At 38.4% G+C, this 26,105-nt stretch overlaps 1 protein-coding gene across 1 annotated transcript in view; it reads right to left on the bottom strand.

The window, feature by feature from the left end:
- Positions 1 to 8,007: 8,007 nt before the first annotated feature.
- The window catches only part of chuk (component of inhibitor of nuclear factor kappa B kinase complex), a 63,115-nt gene continuing 45,017 nt past the window's right edge, over positions 8,008 to 26,105 (bottom strand). The window contains exons 16-22 of the mRNA XM_052041535.1: positions 25,114 to 25,223; positions 23,282 to 23,331; positions 20,606 to 20,705; positions 18,048 to 18,195; positions 16,982 to 17,124; positions 13,987 to 14,086; positions 8,008 to 13,023 (exon numbers count right to left, since the gene is read on the bottom strand). Coding sequence (XP_051897495.1) covers positions 12,976 to 13,023; positions 13,987 to 14,086; positions 16,982 to 17,124; positions 18,048 to 18,195; positions 20,606 to 20,705; positions 23,282 to 23,331; positions 25,114 to 25,223 — 699 coding nt within the window. The 3' untranslated portion in view covers positions 8,008 to 12,975. The remainder of the gene's footprint in view (positions 13,024 to 13,986; positions 14,087 to 16,981; positions 17,125 to 18,047; positions 18,196 to 20,605; positions 20,706 to 23,281; positions 23,332 to 25,113; positions 25,224 to 26,105) is intronic.

Below are 26,105 nucleotides of genomic sequence, written 5' to 3'. Positions count from 1 at the left end.
CCCCGGTCTTCGGCCGACATTTATTTTTTACTTCAAAATAAACTTTATTCATAAAAAGGTACACAAGAAATACAAAAACCTTACAGTGCATTGCTTTCTTTACATTCATGGTGTCGTCCAGTCTACACATCCTTGGTGTTATTGGTTTATTATTGTCACTTGTACCGAGGTACAGTGAAAAACTTGTCTTGCAAACTGATGGTACAGGTCAATTCATTACACAGTGCAGTTACATTGGGTTAGTACAGAGTGCATCGATGTAGTACAGGTAAAAACAATAACAGTACAGAGTAAAGTGTCACAGCTACAGAGAAAGTGCAGTGCAATAAGGTGCAAGGTCACAACAAGGTAGTTGGTGAGATCGGAGTCCATCTCATTGTATAAGGGATCCTTTTAATAGTCTTATCACAGTGGGGTAGAAGCTGCCCTTAAGTCTGGTGGTACGTGCCCTCAGGGTCCTGTATCTTCTACCCGATGGAAGAGGAGAGAAGAGAGAATGACCCGGGTGGGTGGGGTCTTTGATTACGCTGGCTGCTTCGCCAAGACGGCGAAAGGTAAAGGTTCTACACATTTGCGGTGTGAGCACCTGCTGTCTGCACCATCACCACCCATGGAGCCCCTTGGGGTGACACAAAACTTCCAGTGTTTGAGCAACACACAAAGCGTGGAGGGACTCAGCAGGTCAGGCAGCATCTGTGGAGGGAAGTGGATGGTCAACACGAAACATTGACTGTCTATTTCCCTCCACAGATGCTTCCTATATAGTTCCTCCAGTTCTTTGTGCGTTGCTCCAGATTCCAGCATCTGCAGTCTCTCGTGTCTCCATTCTAGTGTTTAAGAGGCTTTTACTCCGGGCTTAACAGTCCCTCGAGGTCTGCTGGTGAAAGGACCTTAGACTATCGACATGTTATTGTAAAAGGAAGCAAAAAACAAATTGCTGGAGGAACTCTGTGGGTCAAGGCAGCATCTGTGGAGGCAAAGGGATCAGTCCTGATGCAGGGTCTCAACCCAAAGCGTCAACTATCCCCTCGCACAGATGCTGCTTGACTTGCCGAGTTCCTCCAGCAGCTTGTTTTTTGCTCCAGCTCCCAGCATCTGCCATCTCTATTGCGAAAGGAAGGTGGGCAATGGGAGGTGAACGCCACTCACCTTCTCAATCCCTAAATCTTCTCAAACTAGCACTTCTGATTAACATGAAATATTTTTAATTATCTCATACTTATCTTTTACTTGAATAACCTCATTTCCAACCAAACATCTCAATAAACTAAACAAACTTTTATTTCAATAAGCTTTTAAAGTGAGCAGGAAGAGGGTAAAATCATCGGGGATCTGGGAGAAATTAAAATGTATGGCACTGCAGCACAAAGGCATTAGGTTATCCCTCAATGCACATCACTGATATGTGTTGCCTGATCATTATCAAATTGCATTTTTAGGAGCTTGCCATATGCACGTTGCCTGCCTCATTTACTGCTCTATAAGAGCGAGTACATGTCAAAATTACTTCATTGGCAATAAAATGTTTTCAACATTTTGAAGTTAAGTCTTATTTAGCAAAAAATTCACACTTCTCATGTGCTGGATGACAGTTTTTAAATTCTTTATTTCATTTTTGATGAAATAATGCGCTGCCATAGCAAAGGACGTAGAAGGATGACAGGCTGGGGTTCTGTCGCCACTGGACACTGAGGGGCTGGATCCTGTGTGACAGCCCCTCAAACACTTCATGGGTGCATTGTTTAGGAGGAAATGTGAGTGACATTGAAGCATTGTACGTGAACATCTTGAACTGATGGTACAATGAGTGTAGAGAAAGGCATGCACCAATTGCATTTCCCATATATATTAAGAACTAAGTATACTTTTTAAAATTAAAAATAATATTCATTTTTGGATGTGGGCATTACCAGCAGAGCCAGTATTTGCCGTCCATTCCTAATAGTTTTTGAGCAGGTGGTGGTGAACTACCTTCTTGAACTACTACAGTGCTTCTAGTGAACATGCTGCCACGGTACTGTTGTTAGGGTGTTTCTGGAATTGGACACCATGCAAATGAAGGAACAGCAATTTATTTTCGAGTCAGGATGGTGTATAGCCTGGAGGTGGTGTTGTTCCCATGCACCTGCTGCTCTTGTCTTTTGTAGTGATGGACCTCATGGATTTGGGAAGTGCTGTCAAGGTAGCCAATTTGTAAATGGTATACACTGCAGCTATGGTAGTGGCAGGAATCAGGGCTTAACTGCTAAATGGGGTGGTAAGCGAGGGGGTGGTCCTTTGTCCTGAATGATGGTTCATGCAATCACCAGCATAAAGCCCCACTTCTGACCTGGAAGGAAGCAGCTGAAGATGGTGAGGCATATAATGCTGCCCTGAAAAGCTCCTACAACAGTCTCCTGGGGCTGAGATTATTTACCTCCAACAATCACAACCATCTTCCTTTGCTCAAAGGTTTAACTCCTGGAAATGAAATGGTTCCCTGTTGACATCCATTGGCTAGTCTTCTGGTGGTCTCCTCAGTCCACTGCCACTGGGAAATGGAACCCTTCCACCCAGTATTGATACAAAAACACAGATAACACAGCTCAGTTCAGGGTGAAACTTCTTTTCTGTATTAACAACATAACTCAGTGATAAAAGCACTGTCTGTAATGTGTTAAATGTTCTGGCTATTTTAGGTAAACTCAGCTGTCCCTATTTCAGTGAAGCCCGGTTACCTTTGCTACTTAATCTTGGTCATTGGTATCAGGTTATAGTTTGCACGAAAGGGGCAGAGCAACAAGCAACAGCACGAAAACTGAACAAGATGGATGAGCTGCCAAGAGGTACTTCGAACCATGAAATAACTCTCCACCACCTGTCTTGACCCCTCTGTTGCCTTTATGTTGTGTGCCCAGTTTTAAATTAAGCACCATTTCCACAAGAAATGTGAGTGATTTATACTGACTTTTGTCTAAATATGACAACGTAGTTACAGGATGACACCTAGTGTATAGTTTTGGTCTGCTTATTTAAAGAGGGATATATTGGAAGTAACATGAAAGGTCAAAGAAACACCAAAATAGGGGGTTGCGCATTTCGATGAAGAATAGGGGAAATGTCTTTTCTCAGAAGGTCCTAGGTCTTTGGGATTGTCTTCCTCAATGAGCAGTCAATGCAGAGTCTTTAAATAATCTTATGGCTCAGGTAGGTGCAGGTACTCCCCAGGTTACAAACACCCAACTTATGGACACCCCATACATATGAGCGAGCATTTGGGAGATGAGTAAGATGGATGGGGATGGATTTGCTGGCTACTCCAGGCATCTTCTGCTGGGTGGGAACAGGCCACTTCCACACACCTTCTCTCACCACCTTCTCCCACCCCCACCCCACTGAGCCACAATCAGGGGCTGGGTTGTGAGAGGAGTTAAACCATGGCAGATACTAGTTTATCCCCACTGAAGCACTTTGTACAGGCTAAGAAGATTAATACCATTCTTAAACAATTATTGGAATATGTTAATGGAGGGGCAACATCTATTGAAGAACCTCATCAGAATGAAGGCCTGGAAGCAATCCTGAAAAAAAATTATTGAATTGATCCCAAGGATGAAAGGTTTATCAGAAAAGAAAGTTTGAGCAGAATGACCCTATATTCTTTGGAAATTAGGATGAGAGGTGTTCTTATTGAAACATATATTCTGAGAGAACTGTGCTGTAGTTCTAGACTCCTCCATGAGGAGAAATGTCCTCTGAACATCTACCCTGTCAAAGATCAGTCAAGGCCCCTTCTAAAGTCCAGCAGCTGAGCAGACTGACTCAGTCAGTGAGGTCAGCTGGTAGCCGCTCTTCCCTCGTCTGCTCGCTCTCCTGTCTCAGCTGTTTCTGTGATCCTCTCTCGCAGAATGTTTTTGTTTACTTCCAACTTAGAAATAGTCGAGGTTACAAACAGTTCTCAGGAACGGAACCCTGTTTTAACCTGGGGACTGCCTGCAGATGCTTGATAAGCAAGGGGGATAACAGGTTTCCGGGGTAGTAGGAACACAGAGTTGAGGATACAGTCGTTAAAGTCAAAGTCGAGTTTATTGTCATGTGCACAAGTACATGTATACACAGGTGCAATGAAAAACTTACTTGCAGCAGCATCACAGGCACATAGCATCATATAAGCAGCATTCACAAGAAAAACATTAAATAAACAAATTATACACAAATTTTTACATGAAAGAACACAATTAGAACAAAAAAAACTAAGTTCATTTTAGTGCAAAGTGATCATAGTGTTGCTAAACTGTAGTGATTAGGGTTGTGCAGGTTGGTTCAAGGACCAAATGGTTGAAGGGAAGTAGCTGTTCTTGAATCTGGTGGTGTGGCTGTCAGCCATGATCTTATTAAATGGCAGTGCAGGCTGGAGGGGTTGAGTGTCTACACCTGATACTGAGATGCATATTGGAATTGAGAATGTCGTGCTGCTGTGTGAAGAACAACAGGAAGGGAAATAAGCAATGTAGCCTCCTGATGAGGTGGAGCATTATAAAATGTGGTGGATGCTTCACAGGAATCAAAATTAAGTTGGGTGGGATGTGGAGTAGTTCATGAGACGAAACCTCCGGACAACCTGGAAATGAAAGAGAACCAGAAACAAAAAACTCGTAAATCTTTTACTTAAACACTAGTATGAATTTTTGTTTTATATTTGACAAGTCACCTAAAAAGGTAGTTAAACAAACTCTTTCAGGAACTAGCAGAGGCTGGAAGTTAGATAAAGGCCACACCTGGTTAGAATGGACCAATAGGAATTAGTGTTTCAAAAATATCGTGAAATCCATTGATAATGGTGACAAAAAGCTAATAACTTTGAAACGTGCAAAGGGAGTGTGTGGTCAGTTGAAAAACTCTTGATAAACATTGTGGGTGTGGACAAATATAGAAATTTCACTCATCAATAGTTACCATAATAGCAGCATTTAATCATTTGCAACTGTTTGAACAAAAAAAGACACACAGTGGACAGCAAGAGATTGGGAGTTCAAGCTTCCCACTCTCTTCTATCTTCATTAGCCGGGATTCCAGCAGATTGCTACTTTAGTGTGGTAATGAGAGAGAGGTGCATGTTCATAGCTGCTTTCCCTCAGATAGGATATCTTTAACAGTTGACTCAGAAGTCATTTCCACTCCAGAAATTAATCAGTCTGTATATTCTATCAAATGTTCATAATCCTAACATGCATTCATTAAATTTTAATAGACATTTTGCTAAATCTGTCCCACTTTGATAAGAAATGACAGCAAGACAAATTAATTAACAAATTTAGGATGACAACAGTATCCAATTACAGCAATGATAAACAACATTTGGTGTAGTGCTGCTTCTATGTTGTATTTGGTTATCATCGATAACACTGGCAATTAACCAAATTTGAGTTATCTATTTTGGAATGAAAACAAAATGCTGGAAACAGGTCAGGCAGCATCTGTAGAAGGAGAAACAGAAAACATTTCTGGTCAAATTCCTTTTTGTTTTAGTGATATGAAATTGTGGACAAAATTAAATCTTCAGAGCTAATTTACTGTAATCTTGTGTGAGGTTAATTTTGGTCACTCACCAAGAGAGCTTCAACTATGATGGTCAGTCAACAGGACCAACTCTCTTTCACACTTGTCCTGGTCCATCCCATCCCAATCCAATGTTTCTAACATTTCCAATCCTATCCAATCCAATACATCCCATCCCAATGTTTCTAACATTTCCAATCCTATCCAATCCAATACATCCCATCCCAATGTTTCCAACATTTGAATAACTTACCATAAGTGGATAGCCTACCTTTCTGAAGATATAATTTTGGTCTCCAAAGTTGCAGAAAAGCAAATGATAATATTGACTCCATTGAAAAAAATCACAGCATTACTTCTTGTAGTTTTTCCAATTCTAATTCAAGTAACAGGGATATTTATAAAGTTATTAAAAAGTTGGAAAGAAGAATAAGTTATCATTTTTGTCTCCAACCAATTTTCTCATCGCATTATTGTCAGAATTACCCAAATCACCTTCTGCTGTATTGTCTTCTTCAAATTATCTGCCATGTGCTTCTCTGCAAAGGTTATTAATTTTTAAGAAGAGTGGTGATATGATTGCAGCACCATCAGTTTATACCAGTTAATGCACACTTTACGTGTATTTTTTTTTCCTCCCATGGTAACGTTTCTCTGTATTTTTCTTATTTTTTGATCATTTTTGAGCAAGTAAATTACACTTTCTCACATTGTTAACCCAATGAAAAGGTCCAGAGAGGGTCAGAGGCCAGAGGAAGGAATGAGAATTCTCAAGATGAGACGGTTGAAGTTGGAAGACTCCTGGCCAAGAAGTTGATGCGGAGATGAAGCCAATAGAAGAATTAAACACTGGGTGTTAGACTTACTTACCTCCTGGCATACTTTTCCTGGTTTTGCACCTCTCTGTACCTCTTTCAATTTCTTTACTGTCTTCACTGTAATCTTGCATGTGGTTATTTTTGGTCACTCACCAAGACAGCTTCAACTGTGATGGTCACAAACAATCAGCAGCACCAGCTCTTTCACACCTGGTCTACAGCTGAATTCCATCCCAACTTTTGGATAAAAACATTTTCTTTCTTCTTTACAGGTGCTTCAACAACTCTTAGATTCCTAACACTTTCTCAACTTCATTTTCCTCTATCCTTTCTTCCAATCTCACACTGTTCTATGTTTGCGCTGTCATCAAACCATTCGCTCTTTGATTAAAGCCAACGTCTTCTGGAAAAGTATCGTACTACAACACACTACATCAATAAACATCGAGTTCAATCCAATGCTCAACTCTTCTTCTATCACCTTCTCTTCTGCATCACGGAGTTTTTCAACCTATTATCTTCAGCATCTTAATTCCACCTGGATGTCAACTTCTGGCCCTTTCATCTTTTCCAGATCTTTTGATTGGGCAAAGCTGATATAATTCTGATCATCTTAGATCCTGCTATACCATTGACATCTCCTGGAGACCTTTTTTTTGTGGTTTCTTTACTTAACCTTGCTTCGCCTTCCATTTGCAGTTTTTGTAAATGAATCACTTCCTCCCATCTCTTTACTGTCTCTGCACATGCTTAAAACAAAGCCTGGATATCCAGACTTAAGAACAGCTTCTTTCCACTGCTATCAGACTCCAGAACCAATCATCTCTTTCACATCCTCTTCCCAGTTGTGCTGCCACATTCTCAGACTCTTAACTCAATCTCTCTCGGTGATTTGCTATTGTCACTTTTTGCCCTAATTCAGATTGCACCTCAATCTTTGCACCATTCTATTGTTTTGCGCTCATTGTTGTACTTATTGTATTTATTATTATGTATACTATTTACTCTATGAACTTCATGTAAGCAAGGAATTTTATTGCACCCTGATGTTTATGACAATAAACTAATCTAATCTACACCATTTTCCAGTTCTGCCAAAATATCATCAACCTGAAATGTTAATCCTTTCTCTCTCCACATCCGTTGCTTGATATACCAAGCATTCCCAAGGTTTTCCATTGATACCTCAGATTTCAAGCATATTAATAGGTTTAAGCATTCATAATCAATTAATCAAAGAGTAAATGGTTTATGCAATTAAAATTATCTAGCACACAGAAAGTTTGATTAACGTACCCCACTGGTTTACTAACATACATCAGGAATCAGTCATTTATTCTAGGTCAGATCTTCTCGTCACTTCAATTTTAACCAGCGGTCAGTTCTTGGGGCCCTCAGGGTGACCAACAGAAGAACCCAGTTTGCTGCTTTTATTCCAGATTTCCAGAGATTTTTGTTTTGTTTTTGTCTCAAAGTGAGTCAGCTAATGAACTTTCAGTTTACAGACGATTAACAGATAGGAATTGTCTGAAGAGTAAGTGGTAAATTACAAAGAAGGGGTGGAAGGGAGAGAGTAAAAGCATGATCCACAGAAGAGAACAGTGCAATTTTAGTTTTTAAAAACTTTATTTAAATTTGGTAGCTAGTTTTCCTTTTCCGTCAGTTTAAAATAATTCCACAGCAATGGACTTGAGTCATTTACATCTTGCACCTTTTGAAACATCAATCAAAACACACAAACCATTCTACATTGACAAGAACATCTGCATTTATGTTGCACCCTTAACGCAGTAAAACATCTCCAATGTTTTATGGGATTATTAAGAAACAAAATTTGACACAAGCCACATAAGGGATTTTAAGACAGCAAGTTCAAAGACATGGGTTTTAAGGGGTGACTTGGAAGAGGAATGAGGGAGTGAGAGAGGCAGAAAGATTTAAGGAGAATAATCCAGAATTTAGGGCTTTGGTGATTGCCAAAAGTAGATCAAGTAAACAGGAGGCGTAGAAGACCAGATTTGGAGGAGCACAGATATCTCGGTGGGTTCAAAGGATGAAGGATATTGAAAGAGGAGGGACAAGGCTACTAATTACACCAATCTTAAAATTTAGTTGCTGCTTAACTGAGAGCAAGTACGGGAGTGATGGGTGATCAGATTTGGTGTGAGCTAGGACAAGAGGAGCAGGGTTGTGGGTGACCTCATGTTTATGGAAGTTTAAAGTCTCTTCAGGAATAGTCAACTCCAAAAAGGTAATAAAGACGTGAATGAGGTATTCAGTAGCAGGTGAGCTGAGGTAAGATGGAGGCACACAACATTACAGAGGTGGGAATGGGAAGTGACAGCAATGACATGGCTATGTGGTCAGGAACCTATTTTAAGCTCAAAAGGGAGACCAAGATTGCAAAGTCTTTGTCATCCTCAAGTGATTGCTAGGGAGATAGCTAGGGAATTATGACTGTGGCAGGGAGATTTAGGGGTACTGAAAAGGTCAAGTGAGGTGGTGGTGAGATACAGCTGGGGGTCTTCAGCCTACAGGGCAAATGACACTGCTCTCGTATGTCTCTGGCAGATGAGAAATCAGAGGGTGTCAAGGACAGACTTTTGGGGGATACTTAGAAGTAATAATTTGTGAGGAAGGAAAGGTCTTGGATGTAATTCTTTTGGATATAATTGGATAGAGTCAGCTTAGGGCTGGTGTTAGGACTGGAGTCTTACCCTGATCAGTGACAGTAAAGAGGAGGATTCTGCAGGATTGCTGCAGGCAAGTTGGGAAAGGAGAGGAGGGGGCTTGGAGAAGATGTGCTTCAGTACTGTGCTAAAGATGTCGAGAGTCAAACAAAGTTTTGGAAAAGACAGAAAGAGATTAAGGGAGCAACAGAAAGTTCAATAATTTTGTCAATGAAGAGGGAGTTGGGATGAGGTGATAATTTGCAATGGAGGAATGAGGACCTTAATGAGGGGCTCTTAATGTTTTTGATACTTAAGAGATGCATAAATATAATTAAATTGAAGGAGGAACAATAATACAACATCAATAACAAAATGTACTCTGAGGCATCATGTATAATAACTGAAAATCCCGAAAACCACACATAATACAAAACTTTGATTTGTTATGGCTGATACATTCTAAAGAAATCTGTACACCAAACTCCATTTTTTTAAAAAATACATTCATCAGTGGAATGTATGCATGTGTCATTTTATGACATTGAAGAAACGGTTTATTTCAACATAAAAGCTTGTGGGTCTGCAGAAAATGTGCACATCCCTCTTTTCACGAATCCAAGAGAAAAAAGTATTATGTATTTAAAGCACGTGTGGCATTACACGCCATTGTGTTCAACATGTTACATTGAATATGAGCATTTTAGGTAGTATGAACAAACTTCAGAATTAAAACAAAATCAAAACAACATGACATCTTAAAAGTGCAAAGTGCAATCAAAGCTGCCATACAACTTTTTTTTTGAAAGATACAGACAAGAGATGCAGAACTGACAGCAGAATCTGTGGTACAAAAGAGGACATGAGTGTGTTTAAGTTGAAGAGTAAAATTTCTCCATGTTGATTCTGTATATCATAAAAGATTTAGGTAAGCATTAAGACATTAAAATATACCTAACGTCCTAATATTTGTCACATTATTGTTTTGCAATCCCAGTAAATGCACACTGGCCGAGAAATGCTAGGCCACCAATTAGGTCACAGCAGTGGTGCACAATGAACATTTTGATTGCCTGTCGTTGCAAATTTCAGTAGCACATGAAGCCCAAGACCTCTCAAAGGGCATGGCACATTTCTGTATTGCAGTATGTGCTTCCCAGGAGTAAATATTAGGTCAGTGAGCAAAGCAAGTGGCCTGAAATGGGGCTAAGGGTTTGCCAGGAAGATCAGAGTTGAAGAGAAAGAGGGAAGAAGAAAAGATAGAGAGGTCTGAGGGCAAGAGTCTGGGGTCATGAGACTGTGCTGATTGGAGGGCTGGGAAGGTCTGTAAGTTTGGGGTGGTGATCAATGCTGTGTAGCAGGGATGAGCCCCAAAGCATGAGAAGGCAAATACAAGATTCAATCCAAACCCCGATGCTTGATGAGATGTGATCCCCAATGATGGTTGCCCAGAAAAACTTGGTCTAACTGCCCCAGTAATCCTCTGAAAGGACCATTCAATGGGATGCATAGATCAGATTCACTCTGGGAAGTACCTGGTTGAATTTTCAGAGTGACAGGAAACAATCTAGTAATTGCCATCATCACATTTCACTCTAGTTAAAGTCAATTTCTAAAAGCTGAAAAAGCTTTAAACAATTGAATTTCTAGGTAATCATTGGGTTTACAAATTCACCAGGAGTATGTTTTCCTTTCAAACCACATTACACACACGTGCATAAATGATACTGCAAACCAAAATGACAAACACATTGATTCACAATCTCTGCATTTATATCATATTTAAGTGCACGTCTGCCCCTAAAAATCAGAAAGGCAAAAGCAACTGAAAAAATATTATGAAACTTTTCACATTTCAAGATCCAGCCTCTAAGTGCATGACAGCAGAAATAAGAAAGGGAATTCAGCTAAAAAACACATTCATACAACATCAACTACATAAACCTTGGGGAATGGAAATTGGATCACCTACATCAGACCCTCATTGCTCACTTGAAGAGCTAGCATTATTATTTTCTATAATCCATTGGGTTATTTTATATATAAAAAAAAGTGTATTCTGTAGTTTGAATTTCTTGTATTATAAAAATAATAAATAATTTTCCAGTGAATATTCAATTGCTCATTTTGAATCATCCCAATGACCAGATAGACTTTCATCTTTAGTTATTTGTCAGTTGCAAAAAGTCTCAATTTGTACTAATCAATTAAAATAAAAGTATTTGCTTATACACAACCATATTTAATGTCACAGAAGCAATACGTTTTAGCTTAATGGCTGACTGAACAGAACATTTTAAAAAAATTAAACATTATGGTATTTGTTCTTTTCGCATGAATTTAAAAGTAAGATATTACATCAGATAGGGAATGCACAAAGTAAGTTGCACACTGAGGCATAAGCCAACCTCACTACTGCTGATGCAAGATTACTTTGCAAAGAGAGAAAAAAAGAGGTTCTGCAATTTTTTTTTGTTTGGTGCATCAAGTCAACAACTAGTTTTAGAGCAATAATGGCCGATTCTTTGGAGGGATTATTTACTCCTCTAGACAAAAATTAGGAAGATGAGGAATGAGGGTGTGGCAAAAACTTCATATTATTGAGTATATCTCCCACATTTTTTAAAAAAAAATCAAAATTCTGAAAGTTGGATGGTTAAATTGTTTTGTTTAGAAACAATCTGCAGAGCTGACTGCAAATTAAAATCATGATAGCCAAATCCTTTAAAATACTAAGAAGGCAAAGTTAAAATTAGAGTAGCGAGGTCAGAGACAAACTTTGAGTTTAACACAAAATTGTTGGAAGTTTTCAAAAGTAATTGACAAACTGTTCAGGCAGCTACACGTCGCAAATTTATGTTTCTGTTTATGGTAACGGCAAAATCGTTCCTTTTAAAAGAATGTAGCTTCCAAGCAGGGAATTTTAAAAAATATTTATTTCCCCTTTCAAAAGTGGAACTGAAATGATAGGAAACCTGCAGCCCATCATTTCATTTGATAAAATAATAGCCACAGAAACTCATTTGATAATTTTTCTTAAAATAAATTATTTGGGAATCTGTATCAAAAGCCTCTAGTCAGATCTCCGGGCCACATTAAAAATATCATCAGTGAGAACATCACTGTGCAATGGCCACCACTTCAGATTATGTTAGGAGCTGTGGAAACCACAGTATCATGCACAGTGATTAAACTAAATAACTCACAAGGTTTTGAAATCTCTGGCCTCTTTACAACCCAAGGTACTACATTCAGCCGTAACAAGAATTTTCCTCTCAGTAACATTCCTCAAGTCAACTTGTGGAAAGGTGAATTAAAATGGTCATTTCCACAAACTATAAACTCACAAACAAAACTCAGACTGTTATTTGACTCTGTACAAAATGTAGAAGGAAATTTGAAAAAAAAACTGGACACTGAATAAATACTTATGTAAATAAGTGAAATAAAATATGAAATTAAATGGCAGAAGCTGTAAATCCTAGATGTATACAAGTCCATCAACAGCTGATTAAAACATTTGAGTGTTGACCCTTCCATAGAACAAAAAACAATTTGCAAATCTATATTTTTATCTTTGCTATTGTTGACAGGGCTGTATATGATTTCCATCATTTATTGTTTTTATTACATTTTGTAAGGCTAGGGAAAAAAATCTAAGAGAACTTTATAAACTGTTACTGCAGCAAGTGTGATTTGAAAGCTAACAGTCAGTGACAAAGTGATAAAGCAGCGTACTGGCATGTTCAGCATATTCTTGCGTTATCTTAGCTGAACTGAAACAGTGCGACTAAAACACCAAGAGACTTCTGAGAGACAGAAGGATTCATTTTCCAGGCTCCAGAAATACAATTCTTCTTCATAGCATTCACCACCGCAAATCCATACCGACTCATGGTCTTTTGGTGATCAGGGCTCAAGAAATCAAATGCCACACCAAGATATGAATTTCAGGGTCTGTCTGATACCATTTCTTCAAGCCAACTCCAATCAAGAGACTGAAAAAAAAAAGTTAATGGATGCTGACTACTGTGTACTGTGAAGAAAATCAATTTTTCATCCACTCCATCCATCAAACAAGCAGGCTGTCTGCTCTTACACTCTGAAAGCCCATGCCTGGTTACAATGATATTGATAAAGCTTCATGTTAACTAAGTAACACAAGTCAGAGTTCAAGATACTACAAGGTATCAGACTGTGTGTAACCAAAACAAATTACAGAACTGGCTAGGTGTTCTTCATTCAAGTGCTTACACACAGCAATGACATGAATTGCAAAATACATTACTTAGGTTGAATGAAAAAATTTAGAACATAAAAACACTGATCACTTGAGTCATATAATAGTGAAATCTATTATATTAAAATGTTAAGATCAGTAGTAGCCATGGCTTAATTTTCAAAAGCTCTTCAACAGTAAGAGTTTTAGTGGCAGCAGCTTTTTGTACTGCAAGGTTGACAGCATTGCTACCATTACAAATTCACCTTTTTAGCAAGATTTATAATGTCAGGCGATGAGCTGAAAAATTAATTCTCACACTAATCATGTCAATGGGCCCTCCTTTGCAAAATCCCAGTCCGAGAACCACAGAGTGATACAGCACAGAAACAGGCCCTTCGCCCCACCGTGCCCAGGCCAATCTTTATGCCCATCCACAGTAATCCCATTTGCCAGCATTAGGATATTGTATCCTTCCATGCCTTGCCTATTTAAATGCCTCTTAAGCATAGTAACTATATGCGATTCACCACTGCCTCTGGCAGGACGGTCCACATAACACTGTAAAACAAAAACTGACCTCTCGGATTCCTCAGGATGCGTCTCAGAAAACAAAATATCATGGCAACGTTTTTAAAAGGAATCTCAATAGTCTAAGCAGGACAATAGGTTGACACCTAAAAATGACAACACACAGCAAGTGACTGAAACTGTCACAATTAAGATACTGAATAATTCTCACCGATATACTGTATTTCTGTTCTGATAGAGTTTCTTGCATCAGACTGTGCAACTGGCTGCAGAAACACTGGTTTTCTTCGATTACAGTCATTGATGATTCACTGAAAGGAAGGATAGGATGCATGAAGAAACAGAACACAACAGCCCATCAAGTCTACATCAGCTCTTCTGAACAGTAATCCAGTTAGTCCCATTCCCTGCTCTTACCCCTTGTCTTCTCCTTCAAATATTTTTCCAAATACTTTTCAAAGGCTATAAATGAACTGGCTTCAACCATCCTAACAGGCAGTGAACATCTTATCCTAACCATATTGCATAAAATAATTTTTTCCTTATATTGCCTCCAGTTCTTCCAATTGCCAAAATATGTGACTTCTAGGTGTCAATCTTCCAGCCATTGGAAACTACTATTTTCTCTAAAAAAAATGTACCACAGCTTTAAGCAATTCCATCTAACTTCCCGTCTTTTCACATAAAAGAATTAGTTCATTTCTGAAGCCATATGACAAAATATCTAACGACCTTTGCCAATAACTTCACATCCTTCTTAAAGCAAGGTGCCCAGAATTAGACCATATTTCTTTTTTTCTCTCTCAATTTGCACTAGTGTCTTTGTTTTGTCGTGCACGTATAATTTATGTTAATAGGTCTGTCCGGTTTGTAATGTACTGTGCTGCTGCTGCAAAAAGCTAACTTTCATGGTATTTATATCCTGTGTATATATGCCCATGACAACAAACTTGAACTTGTACTAGACCTACTGCTCAATGAGATAAACCAGTATCTTATAAAGGTATAGCACTACTCTCTTGCTTTTGCACTCTTGATGTCAAGTAATAGGATATCACGCTTGTTTGGTGCTCTGTTTTGCCTCAGTGCCTCATGGGGAGATGCGAAAAAGCGGCAAACTGGGAAAACTTGCATTATATTAAAAAAATATTGGGATGGCTATGACTCTGACTGCTGTATTGAAAAGCGAGCTGCATAGTTGCTAATGGGAACAACTTCCAGAGATTGCAGGTGTTGCGTCTCTATCAAAAAAGAGCTTGCCCCCAAGGTAACCACAATACTGCAGCAGAAAAGGGTGCCGTGGATACAGGGGCAGACACAAGAGAGGGTATCACATGCCTGTAATGTGTCTGGCCACATAACCCCAACATCCATACACCAGCCACCTCCCCCACCCCAAAATGCTGCAACTGGCCCACAAGCTACTGCTGGGCACGGGCTCATCATTCTACAAAGTTAACACATCACATCATGTCCCTCTGCTGTGTATAAGTATGGTGAATCCCAGCAATGAGGAGTAAAACATGTATTTGACACTCAAGCAGATTCACACAACACATCAATGTTCCTGTAGAGACCTCAAATTTACATCTCCTTGGTAACCTTCCATAGGGTTCAGTCCTCATTTTCTGAAAGTTAAAGCAGTTAAATTTTGCATATCATTGCTCTTATTTGTCCGTAAAGCACAAGTGAACACGTGTTGATTATTGATGAAATCATTATTTGAAAGAACGACACAGAAAAATGTCAGCAATAAAAAGTTGAATTGCTCCCCAAACTACCTGGTCCAATTTTGCAACGAACAGGACTTCTACTGAAATGAAGCTATTGCATTAAACCATTTGCAAAAAGGCATTTATGAATGCTTTACAAATATGGGTGCTCTGCACTTCAATTTTAGGTTTTTGCCTCTTATTAGATATATGGGATGCTGGACCTTAACAGTTTAGTTGACCTATACTACCATCCTCAATAAAATTGCACAAACTTCCCCAGTACCTGCACCCTTTTAAAGTGGTAAAATTGAGCTTATACTGCCTCATGTTCTTCTAACAAAATGTATGACATCACACTTTGCCACAATGAATTTCAACTCCCAAGTCCCAGGCTGTCACATCAGTCTATTGTAGTCCTCAAAGTCTTTTACTACTTGTCTAATACCAGAGGGCATGCATTTAGGCCAGAGAGAGCAAGTTCAAAGGAGATGTGTGGGGCAACTTTTGTTTTAAAAACACATTAGAGAGTGCTGGGTGCCTGGAACGCACTGCCAAGGGTGGTAATGGAGGCAAATACGATAGGAGGCATTTAAGAGGCTCTTAGATAGGCACATGAATACAGAGAGAATGGAGGGACATGGACGATGTGTAGGCAGATGGGACTAGTTTAGATAGGCGTTTAATTAGTTCAACACATTTTAAGTTCTATTTTCTATTTCCTCACCCTTCACCACACTACCAAGATTCATATTCATAGCAAATTCTGAAATTATCCTGTATCTAGAGGTTTTGGTCACTAACTTGCATACAAAATAACTGCAGTCCTGGTATTAAAGCTGAGGGAATTTCAATGTTTACCTCCCTCTAGTCCAACAAACAGCTGTTTACTAATAACCTTGTGCTTTCTCTCCCTTGGTCAATTCTGTATGCCCGTTGCCAATGTCCTCCTATGTTTGCTAATAATTCCATTCCCAGGCAATATTGTGTAGATTATTAGGGAAACAAGGGCAGTCCTCCAGCATCTTCTTGTTTTTACGTGCAGATTATTTCCTGATTGCAAGGCTTTCCTTGGACCCAAAACTGGTTGTATACTTAATACATTTGTTCCTAATACATGACGTGTGTGTGTGTGTGTGTGTGTGTGTGTGTGTGTGTGTGTGTGTGTGTGTGTGTGTGTATATAAGTCCACAAACACAATCACACTTATCAGCTTTGTTTCTTCTTGCATCCATTTGAATTAACAGAATTTCAAAGCATCTCTAAAAAGACAAATCAGTAGCTGAAGCAAAAACTGGGTTCTGAACATTCATAAAGCTTACATTGAACATGTTAAAATTATTAAATTGTCAGAACTATAGTTCCCACATTTTTAGTTTCCTCCCTGTATTTTAGCTGATTTTGCACCATCAAATGTAATTCTTATTGAAAATTTTAACTGTCTATATTTAAATACACACAAGAAAAGGCCTAGAAAATTCAAACAGTTCCTACCTCTTTTTCAATACAGATATAGAGGACAACGGGTTCGGCAAAGTATTTTGTGGCATTAAAGTTTGTCCTTGCTGTGCCCACCCTAAACCATGGGGTGAACATGACGACTCAGGACTGGCACTTTCAGGTCCTCGAGCTGTGCTCTGAAAGAAATGAAATACCGAAAGGTCATGAAAAGCTTAATTAATGTGATTTTTTCCCATTTCAAATCAAGAAAGAGGGATGATATTAACATTAAGGGGCATTATGGTTTTACCTTTGTCAAAAAGAAAACTTACTCCTTTCAGAGTAGAGGATCTCGGATTCATTGCAAAAGAGAAAACCTCCAGATCACAAACAAGCTTAAAGGATAGATTCATATTTCTGCTATTTAGCACACGGTGAATTGTGTAGCTAATATTTTGAAATAAATATTATCAATGGGAGCAATTTTCATAATCTGTTAATTTTTCATTACAGATCTCAGATGTAACAAACCATTTAAAATACATTTTGAATCTTGTTTAAAAGTATCCCAATTATACTGGCATGTATGAATTGTTAGTTCTATTGCAATTCAAAAGGATTTTTGACAGGTTGAAATCATATCCCTGGAACCTGCAGAATAACTGTAGGGTTCCACCTTGCCCCTGAAGACTGCTCCACCATTTAACAAGATCATGGCTGATCTGATTGAACCTCAACTCTATATTCCTGTCTTCCCTACAGTAAGCTTTGATACCTTTGCTTAGAAAGAATCTATCTACCTCGGTCTTCAAAAATACTAAAAAACACTTCTTCCTCAAAAGGGCACTGGAAGTAAGTTTCAAAGACTCACAACTCTGAGGGAACAAAAATTGTACTGCATCTTGGTTTAAAATGGGCATCTCTTATTTTTAAACAGTAATCCCTAATTCTAGATTCTCTCAGAAAAAACATCAAACCTGACAAGATTCTTATGATGTTTCAATCAAGTTCCCTCTCATAATAGCAAGGTTAATTGTATGAATTGGTATAAAAATTGGTAAGAGTTTTTATTGAACTTCAGAGAGCTGATAATTTTTGGGGGAAAAAACAAAGTACTTACACATGCAATCTTTAACAAATACCATATTTCTTTCTGTCGTTTCTCTTGTGATCTCAACAACATTTTTTCATTTTCTCTGATGTTGTCAAGTGCTTGTTCAATCTTTGGAAAAAGATCAATGATCTTCTGCTTACAGGCCAACAATTTACTGTAATTTACAAAGACAGACATATTGGGAGAAAGATATCAAGACAGTTTGCTGATAATATATTTAATGGCTTACAAGAATGACATTGATTAACACAGAGCATGTAAAGAAACCAACAGTTTTGGCTGACAACAGAGGCAAAGGTTTGTATGTCAGAGATAATGATATGCATTTCAAGATTTGAAAGAACCTTAGTTTATTTCAATACTTATTAACGCCCTTTTCATGTTAGCAGTAAAAGCTATACCCAATATGAGGTACATCTCTTACTTTTCTCTTTGAAGTTAAATGTAGGCACAAGTTATGCAAGAGTTCTGTTCCTGAGTACTGTCAGTAAACTGATTTATCCTCAAGTCAGAAACAAACAATTTCTCCATAAGGAGAAACAAGTGGGCAACAGAAATAACAATGGAAGTTTATTTGCAGCCAGTCACTGCAGATACGGTCATAAAAGAGGCAGAGCATCGGCAGAGGAAATGAAATTCCAAGACATTTCATTTTAATCAAGCCATGGTTTAAACACTTGGATGTTTGCCCACACAGACATTTTCAGCTTTAATTATACATTATTTTAAACTTTGAAGACTCTATAACAAACATCCATGATGAAGTACAGTTGGTAGGTTTATTTTCAGAGATGTTGTTTGTTTCTACATATTTAAAGAGAATTTGCACGGAATCAGATTTCTGCAAGCCAAGTTTTCTGTAAACCGGAAAGCTCTTGTACAAGCAAAAAGCTTTAGCCAAAGAACGATGAAAATGTTGAACTCACAACTACAAGGAAGCAACTAGTGTGGATCCACTTAAAGAGAACTGTAATATGTTCATGGGGGATGTGTTGGGGGGGAGGGACATAGGCAATAGTAGATTAGGAAGGGTGGACAGAGCCGGTGAGGAGAATAAACACTAGCATGCACCAATTGGATTGAATGGCTTGTTTTTCTGCTGTAAATTCCATTCACATGTTCACACACTGTGAAACTTGGGTGGGGAGGGAAAAGAGCACAATTCTCAATTGTCCACTCTGCTGAGGAAATATCCACAAAGGAATCACCGGATTAAAAGAAATGGTACTGTATTCTAATTGTTTAGGAGAAAAACAAAATACACACCAGGGTTTCATTGGACCCAATTCCTGTCTGGTAAGTGAGCACTGTTACTCAAGCATTTTTGTGTTGCACAGGTACGGGAGGTATCAATAGACACAAAACTGAGATAAACAAGAGCACTTTCAGAACTTAAAGAGGATGCAAACAAGAAGCTCATTCAAAAGGGGAGATTTATGCTTGACAGGGATGATGCAGCACAATGCTGACAAAGTTATCAAAGACATCTGAATCAACAAAACAAATCATAGATCTTATGATAGTTTCCACGTCAGAGTGTGACAGCTGGTGGCTAGTGTGGATCTTTCAGGTACTGGCCACTGACAAAGGAATGATTGTTAAGTAGCACAAAATACCCTGCCACACATGTACAAGGTACTATATATATAAAAATATATAAAAATAACAAATTTAGTTATGCCATAAACTAAATGAAAACAAGCATATTAAATAGCAGAACAACCCAAGTTTCCTTAGAAATCTCAACTTCAGGAAGCAATGACTCTTCAAGAAATATTTACAAATGTTAGTGAATCAAGTAACTGCAACATATTTTTATAAGGTTTCAAAAACAGCTGAAAATTACATGGCCAATAAAGTTGATCCATCAACCTGCAGCATTATTGTAAGACAGTGAATTAGAATCAGATTTATTATCACTGACTTATATAACGTGAAATTTGTTGTTTTGTGGCAGCAGTATAGTGCAAAGCTACAAAATTACTATAAATTACAAAAATAAATAAAAAGTACACAAAGAAAGAATAGCAAGGTAGTGTTCATGGACTTCAGGAATCTGATGGCGGAGGCGAAGAAGCTGTTCCTGAATCGTTGAGAGTGGATCTTCAGGCTTATGAAGAACATAACCAAATTTCAGCTTGACTAGCCACATATACTGTATGTTGTGGTTATTAAAGCAGATCTGAAGCTGGATGTTCAATGACGATGTGTCAGTCAACTCCCAAAGCCAATCCACCATGTCAGAAGTACATTGGAATACCTGAATGGGTGCACTCTGCTCAATTCTAGTTTTTCCTATCAGCCTAAACTTCCACACCCTCTACCATTTCCATAACGAGCCTGTAGCATGGATATGCTACGGCAACTCACCAAGGCTTCTTCAACACCACTTCCTGAACTTTATACTCCAGAAGGAGAAGGACAACGTTGATACACCTTGACTTCCAAGACACAAATTTCACTGACTTAGATATATATTGCCATACCTTCACTATCACTGAATCATGATCTTCCCAACTTTTAAACTACTTATACAACCTTATCAAAATCTTAAGTATTCATACCTGAGATGGGTATACAGCTCCTTCAGCACACGATCTTGATTCTGAACTGTCTGCACAATGATCTTCACCATCTCTGTACTGTCTCCATATTGATGCGAGTCTTAAAACAAAACATTTTTTATTCTGATGAATGGTCAAGTTAAACCCATTTCTCTCTTCACAAATGCTGCCCGACCTGCTGAGTATTCACAGCATTTTTTGTTCTTATTTCTAATTTCCAGCATATGCAGTTTTACTGCCTTTTGATAATTTCTTACTGCTTTGCTAAGAAAAAGTATTTTCCAGAAGTACATTGAAGAACTTGCAATGACAACAGGAGCAAAATGCTAAGCCAATTATTTTGTGAAATAATTCAATTTCCATCACTTTTCAATGGAGCTTGCACTGTAATACTTCAAAAGGTCAGATGCACCAGAGCACATCTACTCAACAGTATTGATAGACACAAAATTGTTGCCATCTGTTAACAGTCAAATCATGGCCTTTCCACCCTACAGACATGGAAAATTATTTGCTTTGCAAACACTAAAAGAAAAGTAAATTGCCTCATAATAATCTTGCTAATGGACCAAAGATACACCAGTCCCACTGCCACATACGTTATTGAGTGAATACTGGAAGTCTTTTAAATAAAAGGTTGGTGTTTTATATGGCACAGTGCCCAGGATTAAGATGACGCCAGAGGCATGCAAGTCAGGAGATTGCTGCAGTGGTGTATGTATTTGCATTAATAAACCAGATGATTGGAGATAGAATGCAAGCAGACTCAAAGTTATTTTTTTTGAAGTGATCTAATCAACTACTTATCTAGACAACAGATGCATTCTAATTCATCTTCTCCCCTCTGGCTTTTGAAGGCATTATTGCACTCTTACTGGAAACGTTAATATTTTCCAACTGATTCTTAAATGTGGCAGCCAAACCAACTATCCTATCATTCAAGTTTGCTTCAAAGAGAGATTGGACAAACTTGGGGTGTTTTCCCTGGAGCAGCAAAGGCTGAGGGAAGCCTGATAGATGTTTATAAGATTACCAGGGGCATCGATAGAGTAGACAGCCAATATCTTTTTCCCCCAGGGTCAAAGTGTCTAATACTAGAGGGCATACATTTAAGGTGAGGGGGGTAAGTTTAAAGGAGATGTGCAGGGCAAGGTTTTTTTTAAATATATACAGAGTGGTGGGTGCCTGGAATGCGCTACCAGGGGTGGTAGTGGAGGCAAATGCTCTCGAGGCATTTACAAGGCCCTTAGGTAAGCACATGAATGTGCAGAGAATGAAGGGAAATGGACATTGTGTAGGCAGAAGGGATTAGTTTAGTTAGGCATTTAATTACTAGTTTAATTAGTTCAGCACAACATCGTGGACCAAAGGGCCTGTTCCTGTGCTGTATTGTTCTATGTTCTATCCTGCCAGGTTCACCCTGCATATCCATATCAATTGAAATGGATGGATTTCTCAGTATGTGCTTACAGAAGAGATATTTCAGTACTTCAGAATATTTGAAATCTCACTGCTCTCACTCAATTTTCTTTGTCCTCACTCACTCTTTCTCACATGGCTTTGATCAATCTTTCAGAAGACTGCAAGTTAGTGTTTTATGAAAAAGCTGGGACCTCTGGGATTAGAGACAAATCTTGAACTTTATCTTGGACCTACACTTCAACATCAATCAATCGCTACCTTCACATCTCTAACAAAGCAAACTAAAATTAATTTCTCCAAAAATAAGTATTAGAAAACCATGTCAACCAAGACCATTCTTTCTGCTGGCTTCTTCAATTATGCATGGTATGATAATGAAAAGGTGAAGGTGAGGAGTATCTGTTCCAGAACAAGTCCCAGCAAAATACCTTTTTGGAAATAATTTCTGTTTAAAAAAAGAATTTGCTGTAGACTGAGTGGATTAGACCCATCATCTTCAACAATAGGTGAGTGGACCAAGAATAGTATTTTGCCTTGCATTATCAATAAGAAGTATTGATTGCAAGACGCAAAAGATGTCTATTCCAATTGTTAATTTAAATCAGTACCTATGAAATACTGAGGAACAATTTGGTTTTTACAGGTTTCCTTCAGTGACTGCAGTGTACCATGCAGGTTCAGTTTATGCGTGTTTGATGTGAACCTAAGACTTCATGGGTCAGGATTTCTTTGAGGCAAGGAAAGGGCTTCCATCAGTCTCTGTAGATAACTGGTCTGTGATACAGAAGAGGAAGTAGCTCCAGGAAGCAAAGTAGCAAAACACTGTGTCTATAACTGCAGTTATACACCTTCACCTCAGCTGGCACAAATACAGCTCTGCTGGGAACAGCATACATCCATCATTTGGTCACTTTATAATGACTTGATGCTTCTCATTCTCATCATTCAATGGCACGGCTCCTCAACCTTACACACTTTTTTTTTGTAACACAGCTTCTGCACATTAACTCAGACCTTTATAAAAGGTCCACTGAAAATTCAGAAATGCTGCAGCAATACAGTTTATAAACACCTAATCTTCATCTTTCGACAAAGAACCCAAAGTCAGTTTTAAAATCAATGAGTTCTTGTTGTTTATGGGTAGACAACAATAAATCCTAATTAAAATGTTTAAGATGAATTTCATATGTTCTTCTATGTTCACAAAGATACGAGCTAAAATGCTATCTGCCGGGTTAAAAATAAGCACAATACCTTTTGGTTTTCCCTTGAGCTTCCTGTATAAATCAATGGCTTTCTGTTCACTAGAAAAGAAAATTATGATTAGTAAAATGATTTATTACACCAACATAGTTGAAAATCAATCTAATGAATTGTTATGTCTGTTGAAGGCCAATACTTGCCATAAATAATTCCTTTCATAAATTAATCTAAACGTGTGGATGACTGGTCTATTCTGCTGAAAGCATACTTATAGATTTTTCTGGGACTTATTCAATCCAAACACAGTGTTAAAGCATTTGTCCCAGTGAAAGCTCAGAACTAAATTACTGCTTTCTGTTCAGCTGCACAATACACTTTCCTTCAAGTTTAGAAATATATTTACAGTCTTGCTTGCTCAACAGTAAAGTACTTCCCATATCTATGTTCTCAGATGCAAGTCCTGCATCTATTAACACAACTGGACAATGACAGATTTACTTGTTCTAAACAGAACTGGATATTTTTCCTACTCAGAAACAGCAAGTGCCTCATGATTCTGTGGTACTCGGTGTAATTACACTTTTTTTTACAATGATTAAGTAACAATGTCAAAAAAGGTCATAAGGAAAGCTCAGTAACAAAATATTTGGTGATAGAAGTCCAATACAAATGATAGTTCTGCAGATTATAAACTATTCCATGGATGCAGAATTTGAAAAAATAAATTTTCTAGAAATTAATGTTGTCCCCATTAGAGGGGGCAAAAAGATAAGAGTAGTCAACAATGAAACACCTCTTTCAATTATATCCTGAATGTACATTATCCCAGTTTTATTTAAAGAAAACTTATGTTATTGTTGATTTAGGTCCAGAGCTCCAAAAAGCAAAATTCCCACTCTGATCACCATTAATCAACTTTGGTGGTTGAATGGAAAATTAGATTAAACTAAGGTTACTCTTGTTCACAAAGGGCATGGACCCAAGCAGTTTCCATGATGGTTTAGGACTCCCTATCGTGCAGAAGGTAAATATGTGAGACAAAAGGGGAAGTAGCTCCGTGGAGTGCATCATCAGGACACTGAGTAATCATGACTAGCATATGTTCTTGTTAAAGCTTGGCGAACTGGAGGAAACATTAATGTGCTGGGGTAGCATGGACGCATCCATTCATCATTTTATATTGATTTATTATTCTCATACTCATCATTTTTTTTTAAATCCGAGCATGGATCCTCAACCTTCCACAGTTTTATTGGCTCGGTCAGGAGGAGAACAGAGCTGCAGAGGGAAGTGCAAGGGGTGCACCTCATACACACTTAGAAAGGATTGAAGGGGAGAAAAATGGTAGATGGAAAGGGCAGGGAAAAATACTTGTAACTTATCCACACTGGACTTATTGAAGAAACACTCAAGTGTTGTAATACAAGTACCGTAGACCATTTCAATCCATTTTAGTTCGACAATTCAGAATAGCTTCTTAAAATATATTTCCACCTTCACTTGATACAGTGCCCATTACATCAAATACGCATTCTTTCACTGCTGTTGCAGTGGGAACAAGATACATTTTAGACTCACTGCACAACACTTTAATTCTGCACCATATCACTACTGTCACACTCATGAATGAAAAACAGCAATGCCAAAAACTTATACAGAAACAAACATGTTTTTTTTGTTTTCGTGACCATAAGCGTGTCAAGAATTTTGCCAGTTAACCTGAGTCCAGCATTTTTTTGACTTCCTGGAGATTGAAAATTGTTGGCTACATGTTAAAATGCTGCATTCTTCGTCTCCTACTACTTTCCACAATTTCTTTTGGGAAGATACAGCTATCAGTTGTGAGAAAATCTAATATACCAGGTATAAATTATTTTTCTTACAGGTTTTCCATAACATCTCCCTGTCGTCTCGCATATGGGCTCCTCTGCAGTTCCACTATCTCACTGTGCAGACCCATGATTTGTTCTTCCAAATGGCCAATTTCAGCAGCCTTAAAAAAATGTCAAAACAAAGTTTCTGTAAATGAAGCCATCTGTAGATTTCATTATTGCAAATGTCAGTTATGAAGCAACAATAATAATTAAATAATTGGATTATTCACTGCGAAGCTATGTATGCACAGAATAGTTGACAGGCAGTGAAAGAACTATCAGTAATGCATGCACTGCTACATGAATACTCCTCTTAAGCATTAGGGTTCAGAATGGCTTCCTGCATTTCACTGCTATTGGTTCTAAGCTGTCTGATGAAGCCAACTTGGGACCCACCATGAAGTGCTCAACAAGTAGTGCACAACTTCCAACTTTTCTACCAAGCTAAAACAAAAACAGAAAAAGCTGAAAATAATCCACAAGTCAGGCTGCATCTTTGGAAAAAGAAACAGAGTCGTAATAGTGACAAGAAACTTGTTAAACTGCAGGGAGGATTGGGGAGAGGGAAATGTCTTTGAGGGGTTAAAATCAGGGCATGTCTTCCTACTCTGTATTTCACAACTCCTACAATCTTTTGTCTATGTTCTCACTCTTTATTTGCTCCCATTCACTCATTGACCAGACAACCTTGTTTACAGCTTATCCCCATGGTCACCCCAGTTTTACCCCATCAGAGACATCCCCCACCCCAACCCTGCAGGTTAACAGGCTTCTTTTCTCTCCTTCACAGTTCTGATAAAGGGTCTTCAACTTGAACCATTAATTCTGCTTCTCTTCCCACAGATGTTGCCTGATCAGTTGAGCATTTCCAGCATTTTCTGGTTTTATTTTAGATTTCCAGCATTTGCAGCTTTTTGATTTTCTACTGAGCGTCTATGTACCCTTGACAAATGGACCCTAGGCTCTCAAACACCATCCTGAATGCGCCCTCTCTATTATGA

This window comes from Pristis pectinata, chromosome 30, assembly GCF_009764475.1.
Source record: "Pristis pectinata isolate sPriPec2 chromosome 30, sPriPec2.1.pri, whole genome shotgun sequence".
NCBI classification, from domain to species: domain Eukaryota; kingdom Metazoa; phylum Chordata; class Chondrichthyes; order Rhinopristiformes; family Pristidae; genus Pristis; species Pristis pectinata.
This window is presented reverse-complemented; position numbering and strand designations above follow the sequence as displayed.